This window comes from Myotis brandtii, unplaced genomic scaffold, assembly GCF_000412655.1.
Source record: "Myotis brandtii unplaced genomic scaffold, ASM41265v1 scaffold77, whole genome shotgun sequence".
In the NCBI taxonomy this organism is placed as follows: Eukaryota; Metazoa; Chordata; class Mammalia; order Chiroptera; family Vespertilionidae; genus Myotis; species Myotis brandtii.
The window spans coordinates 3,174,042-3,181,870 of NW_005371082.1; the positions used below are offsets into that span (position 1 = coordinate 3,174,042).

General features: G+C 32.2%; 1 protein-coding gene across 4 annotated transcripts in view; it reads left to right on the forward strand.

Moving 5' to 3' along the window:
- The window catches only part of NBEA (neurobeachin), a 776,030-nt gene that overhangs the window by 162,026 nt on the left and 606,175 nt on the right, over positions 1-7,829 (forward strand). For all 4 annotated transcript variants that reach the window (XM_005883142.2, XM_014530733.1, XM_014530734.1 and 1 more), the window contains one exon: positions 1,535-1,973. In XM_005883142.2, coding sequence (XP_005883204.1) covers positions 1,535-1,973 — 439 coding nt within the window. The remainder of the gene's footprint in view (positions 1-1,534; positions 1,974-7,829) is intronic.

Here is a 7,829-nt window from a genome sequence, read left to right on the forward strand (position 1 = left end):
CCTGGTTCAGGGTGGGGGTCCCCACTGGGGTGCCTGGCCAGTCTGGCTGAGGGGCTGAGGGCTGTTTTCAGGCTGGCGGGTGACTGAAGCTCCCAACCTGTCCTTTTTTTCTTTTTTTTTTATTCTGGGCCAGCTTTAGCTCTGAGGCTCGGCTCCAGCTCTGAGGCCTTGGCTGCTGAAAGCAGGTTTCTGGCCTTTGTTTACCTTCTGTATTTGAAACAATGTTGCGGTCCTGTTGGCTGAAGCCCGGCTGACTAAAGCAGGTTTCTGGTGTTTTGCTTAGCTTCTATGTTTGCAACATAGTTGCTTAGAGTTGCAGCTGAGAGGCTGGCAAGGCAGGCGGGGAACCTGGCTTCCTCCGTCACTGGAGCAAGCAAGCCTCCTGTTCGCTTCAGTGCATGGCTGCCGGCCGCCATCTTGGTTGGCAGTTAATTTGCATATCTCACTGATTAGCCAATGGGAAGGGTAGCGGAGGTATGGCTAATTACCATGTTTCTCTTTTATTAGATAGGATTATTTCTAACTAACATTTACTAAGAATCTAAGGAGGAATTGCAAATAATTTTCATGCAGTATCTTATTTTCTTCTTCATCATGACTTTATAAAATTAAGATCTGTTATTATCTCCATCATATTCTAGATTAGATAAACTTTTTAAGGTCATCATTTACAATTTTATAACTATTTGTGTGTATATGTTTCATTTTTTTTATCTTTATTGTTGAAATGTTACATAAGTCCCTATTTATTATATTGAGAAGTTTATTATATTAACCTTTGTATAATGAGATTGAATACAAATTTAATAGTTTAAAGATATTTTTCTTTTTATCTATTTTAATTGGTAATGTTATATGTGTATTTCATACCTATATTTTTCTAATTAAGTTTTCATAAATTGAAGTTTATATTTATTCACAAGAAATAAGTACTCTAAAATAATTATTCTTGAAGAAAGGCACATGTAGGCTAAATCCTTGAGGAGCATTATTTTCTGATTAAACTATTATTTTTAACTAATCATTTGACATGATTTTTGCAATTAACTCCTTAGAATTTTATGTATTTTGTTCTTGGAACTTTAAAATATCTTCAACTATTTTAAATGTTTTAATTAGACATTGATTATTGAAGTACCATAAAAGTTATAAAAATGACATTGTTAAGGACAATATTAGAGAAGTATAAAAAATATCTTCAATATTTTTTGCTAACAATAAAATGATAAAAGAACTTCATATAATAATTATTTATGAGCTGTTATGAAAAATTGTATGGGAACTTTGTTCCCTATTCTTAAAGACATCTGTTTTGAAATGCCAAATGACTTATAATAGAAACAGGGGTCTGTTGATGGTTGCTAAACAAATACAGGTATATATGGATATGTTTTAACCCAGTTGTCCTGCACATCCAGATGGCAGACTTTTTGTTTATTACAGGTTTTATTTTCTCTAATATGTGAAACTATTTTATTATTATTACTGGGTTTCCAATTACTGAGTTTATTTAAAGCATTTCCTTTCATTACAGAAACACCTGCTGCATTTCCAGACACTATAAAGGAAAAAGAAACACCAACCCCTGGTGAAGATATTCAGCTAGAAAGTTCCATTCCTCATACAGATTCAGGAATTGGAGAGGAGCATGTGGTTAGCATCTTGAATGGGGCAGAATTAGAGCCTAGCGCAGGCCCTGATGCCATGAGTGAACTGTTATCCACTTTGTCCTCTGAAGTAAAAAAGTCACAAGAAAGCTTAACTGAGAATCCTTGTGAAATTTTGAAGCCTGCACCATCCATATCTAGCATTAGTCAAACCAAAGGCATCAATGTCAAGGAAATATTGAAAAGCCTTGTCGCTGCTCCAGTTGATATTGCAGAATGTGGCCCTGATCCTATTCCATACCCAGATCCAGCATTGAAAAGAGAAGCGCAAGCTATTCTTCCTATGCAGTTTCATTCCTTTGACAGGTAGGTACTGAACTAATTACTTACAGTGCTGTACACATGGAAGGAAAATTTGAATCTGTTAATTTAAAAATATTAGGGGGTCTTGAAAACATTAGATTTATTAATATAGATTCTTACTACAAATAATATCTAAGTGACAGACCAACTTGATTAACCTCATAGTATGGCATTTTAATAATATATCTCTAAAAAAGGGGTTTCAATATGATATGGAGGATATCACATTGAATTAGAAATAGAGAAACTCAGATTCTGATCATAATCAACCATCGAGTGACTACACTGCACTGGGGAAGTCATTTTATCTTTTTGGACTTAATTTGTTAATGGATATAAATGGGGAAGACCAGATTTTGTCAAGGTCTACTCTGGCTCTAAAATTCCATTACATTATTAATGAAAACTATAATAATTGTTGGATATTAAGTAGCCTGCCTTAAGTAATATTTAAATTTGAGTTTTAAATGCAGATATATGGAAAAAAATTTAAATGTGTGATCATCTTCCTCATGGAATTTACATTATCCATGTAAAAGCCATATTTTGAAGCAAGTATTAGAAAGTAAGTATTGTTGAAAGACATTTGAAAGTAAATATTGCTGAAAGGTATTTTAGGGTTCTAAATGATTTATAACATGGCCCCATTTATCTGTTTATATTCAGATATTAATTGTACAAGGAACTTTTAGTTGAGAACCAAGAATTTTGTTTTCTGTTTCGTTATACTTGCCACAGAAGAATAAAATATTTTAGAACCAAAGAACGTGTGCATATAATACATCCTACTATTTAAAAAACATGTGCAGCATTAGAAAATTACTTTAGGATAATCATTAATTCTAACAATGTTACTTAACTTTGATACTGGGATTGATACATATTCCAAATTATGCTTACATACTTTTTTTTTAACTTTCTGAATGTTCAAAACACATTTTCCTACAAAAAAAATGTATGTGTGTGAAGTGATTGGCAAGCAACTCTTTTTTATAAAGAATCAAGTTAGGAAATAAAATGTTTCTTAACCTGTAATCTCAAAATAAATATATAGTCAAAATATATCTAAAATAGTCAAACTGCCTTGTATAAATTATAGACAGTAATTTTTTGGTGTTTAAGGGTGAGGATTATCTTCTTTTATATAGGTATATAATTTAAACTTTTCCCATACACATTTTAACCAGTGTCCTACAGATTATTCTTGAAAATCAATTGTGAAAATATAAATGGCATTGGTCATTGTTAGTATATAAAGATGAATTTAATCTTTTGTCTTTTAGGTACTTAGAGGAGATAAAAATGCTTGCAAATAATTTTGTACAAAAGGAGATAAAAATGTTTGCAAATAATTTTCATATAAGATAAAATGTGTTAAGTGTCAAAAATTTAAAAAAAAGTAAAAGAAAGAGAGGTCTATAAATGTAGAACAATATTTCTTTTAAAAATAGTTTGTTAATATTTGGAGGTTCATTCTTGTGGTTTCTTGGATGTTCCTATGCCATTTCATGTTGATGTCCTCTATCTCACTTATTTGGTTTATGACCCTGGGATGTCTGGGTATGTGTGTTTATGAGTGCATATAAATATGCATGTAAGTATGTTTAATTATATAGTTTTATAAATAAATGTTATGACAATTTAAGGTAATGAAAGTTTGTGTTCCATTTAATTTTAAGTTACATATTTAAATTTTGTTAAAATACAAAACAATAAGTACAGAGAATTATGGTAATTTGCATAAGAAAATCTAGTGAAATAAAGAGTAAGAAACACATTTTTTGTGTAAGTTTGGATTATTGTTAGAACAGGGTTTTTTCCCCCAATAAATCTTAACAAAGCAATCACCTGAGTGCCAATAATCTTAGCTATTCAAAATGTATTATATTTTGAGAATATTGCTTTTAAAAAATAGAACCCTTTGATTTGTTCTTGGTAGCTTTTATGTAAAATGCAGTGGGAGCAGAATCATAATTCTAAGTAGAAATGAAATTGAGGTGCACAAAGCATATTTTTAATTCTTTTTAGGAAAAGGGTCTCCAGTGTAGTTAATATATGCAATAGTTCAAGTACTATCAAATGTAAATGATGAGGTGATATTGATGAAAGGAGGGATTGAGGTCTCAGGGGGCGAGATGAAGGATTGAACAGAAGCGGCCTCGCACTGCCTGTAACTCAAGTCTGTCGTCTTCACTGCTCAAAGCTATAATGGGAGGTGGCAGTCTGAAATGAGTTGCCACGGCAAAGAGTATTATTTTTGAAATGCTTTCACACAAATCACTAGGCCCTGCATACAACTTAGTTTCATGCTTTAATGTCATCAGGAGGCACAAATTGGTGTGTCTAATTGTTTGCCACCTGCCAGGCAAAATGAGCTGCCAGCCAGCCAGAAGGGTTTGATTGTCTGTCAGCCATTCAATAGATTGAGAGTGACAACATCAAAAATTTAACTTCAAACTCTGTAGCTTTGAGCAGCTTTTCAGAGATATCATACTCACAAATACTTCTGGACACTGCATTTTTCAATTATATTTCCAAAATATAGCTACCATTTGCCTTATCTATCTTAAATAGCTATAATTACATGATGAAGTATGTAAACACATTTCTGAAGCACTAAAGTCTGAAACCCAAGTTATGACATATCTTTTAACATCAGATTGAATTTTTGAAAATAAGATCCAAGATGATAGGCTTTCAAAGCAAAGTCCTAATGACTACCAGTTTCAAACACAGATTTAACACAGTCTTACTGTACCAATCATGTATTTATGAAATTATCTTTAGTTTAAAAATAGCTATAAACTCAATTATTCATTTACTTATAACTAAATAATACTTAATAATATTGTAAGGCCCCCATGGAATTCACTTAGGATTTCACTATTGTTAGCCAATAGCTTATTTGTTCTATTGCAAACATGTATTCTTTGCATTTATTCCAGATAATAAATTTGGAAATAGCTTCCTGAAACAACGAATGTGATTTGAATAGTGTTAACTTAGGTTGTGCCTAGGATGTTTCTCATCACTTAGTGGATGGAGCATTGATGAATTTCAGTGTTTTGAAGTTTATTTTTATTTTTTGAAGTTCATTTTCATTAGGTAAACTGCATTATCAAATTTTAGAAACATTTAGACCCAACTAAAATAACCCTTTATTCTTTTAGTTTTAAATATTTCAACAGATTTTATTATAAAATATAGAAATATTCTTATCAGCATATATGAAAAAGCTGTTTCTTTTTCTTTCATTTCCTCCCATCATCATCTGTGCCAATTTAGGTATGTCTTTTATTACACTGAGTGGCCCTAACAAATATATATTTATGAATTATAAACCACTGAAAATGCTAGAGATCCTCTAGTATTGTTGTATAGTGAGAAAACACTATATGCAATTTTAAAACTATATCAGCTTTTCTAATGTCTTATTACGTACTGTGAAGTAAAGGGAAATATTTATTATGCTTGTTTTTTAACAGAAGTGCTTAATAATCTCACCATAGAACTCATAAATCAAGTTGTAAAGTTTCCCCAAATACTATCTGTTTTGATAGATTTCTATGTAAGTCTATACTTTATAAAATGTACTAGCTGAGATATATTTTTTATGAATTAGTAACCTTGTCACTTTTAGGTTGTGGTAATACTTTTCTCCTAAACCACCAATTAAATTTTACCTTATCTTTTATACTAAAATTTTAATCTTATAGATCCACATGTTTTTAATCTTTTGAGAATTTGGTGTATATATATGTGATTTAGCTCAGTCCTGGGATTTTTGAGATTCCCCTTTAGTTTGGACAAAAGACCAAAAAAAAGAAAAAGGAAAAAAAAAGTCAAAGGGAAATATGCTTCTCCATAGATTTTAATTATTATTATGTTTAGAAAATTGTTTTAACTCTGGTATTTCACAAATAGATTTTGCTGCCTCTTTGGCTAATAAACATTTATCTAACATGATCCCCTAGGATTTTGCAGATCTGCTTATATTTGAATTTCTGAGTTTCAATAATGTGGTCTCCATTTTGTCCGTCGAACTTTTCTATTCTTGCTTCCAAGTGTTTCATTCTCTGAGAAAGAAAATTTCTAAGATGAAAAAATTAATATTTTGTCAACATTATAGTACAAAAAAACCATATAGGTAGCCTTCATATTATTAAGCCCAAAGTACAATCTTAGGCTAGGTATTTTTCTCTAATTTTTTAACATTAAAATTTTTATCATCAGTGCCAATGATGACAATTTAGAGTACAAAATAAATGTTTTATAGATTTAATGGAATTCTACATTTATTTCTTTAGAATTGAGATTATGAAAAATAATAATTTTGCTGAGGATTTCAATTTCTGTTCTTGGGGTTTTCTATTTTTTAACAAATGTGTTGATTATATTATTTAAAGGAACAATAGGTAAATGTGAGCCAAATTTACTAAAAATCTGTCAACCTTTACATTTCATAGTTTCTGTGATATCTAGCCACTGAAATGCCAGTTATTATGCTCCACATATCCTGGGTAGAGTATTTTTTATTTAAATTTTTTATTGTTGAAAGTATTACATATGTCTCCTTTTCCTCCCATCGATCTCTCCCCACCCCCCGTTTCTGCCCCCCATCACAGGCCCTCACCCCCCTACTGTCTCTGTACATTGGTTATGCTTATATGCATGCATACAAGTCCTTTGGTTGATGTCTTACCCTCCCCTGCCTTCCCTCTGAGGTTTGAAGGTCTGTTCGATGCTTCTATGTCTCTGGATCTATTTTTGTTCATCAGTTTATGTTGTCCATTATATTCCACAAATGAGTGAGATCATGTGGTATTTATCTTTCCCCGACTGGCTTATTTCGCTTAGCATAATGCTCTCCAGGTCCATCCATGCTGTTGCAAATGGTAAGAGTTATTTTTTTTTTTACAGCTGTGTAGTATTCCATTCTTTAGATGTATCAAAGTTTTTTAATTCACTCATCTGCTGATGGTCACTGAGGCTATTTCCAAATCTTAGCTACTGTAAATTTTGATGCTATGAACATAGGGGTGCATATGTCCTTTCTGATTGGTGTTTCAATTTCTTGGAATATGTTCCTAGAGGTGGGATCACTGGGTCAAATGGGAGTTCCATTTTGAATTTTTTAAAGAAATTCCATACAGTTTTCCACAGTGTCTGCACCAGTCTGCATTCCCACCAGCACTGCACTAGGGTTCCTTTTTGTCCATATCCTCACCAGCACTTGTTGTTTGTTGATTTGTTGATGATAGTCATTCTGACAGGTGTGAGATGGTACCTCATTGTTGTTTTAACTTGCATTTCTCTGATGATTAGTGACTTTGAGCATGTTTTCATATGTCTCTCAGCCTTCTGTAGATCTGTTTTCCAAAAGTGTCTATTTAGATCCTTTGCCCATTTTTTTTATTGGATTGTTTATCTTCCTTTTGTTAAATTGTGTGAGTTCCCTATAAATTTTGGAGATTGAACCCTTATCAGAGATAACATTGGCAAATATGTCCTCCCATGCAGTGCGCTTTCTTGTTGTTATGTTGATGGTTTCTTTTGCTGTGCAGAAGCTTTTATTTTGATGTAGTCCCATTTGTTTATTTTCTCTTTAGTTTCTGTTGCCCTAGGACAGTGATGGCAAACCTTTTGAGCTTGGTGTGTCAGCATTTTGAAAAACCTTAACAACTCTGGTGCCGTGTCACATATAGAAATTTTTTGATATTTGCAACCATAGTAAAACAAAGATTTATATTTTTGATATTTATTTTATATATTGAAATGCCATTTAACAAAGAAAAATCAACCAAAAAAATGAGTTCGCGTGTCACCTCTGACACGCGTGTCATAGGTTCGCCATCACTG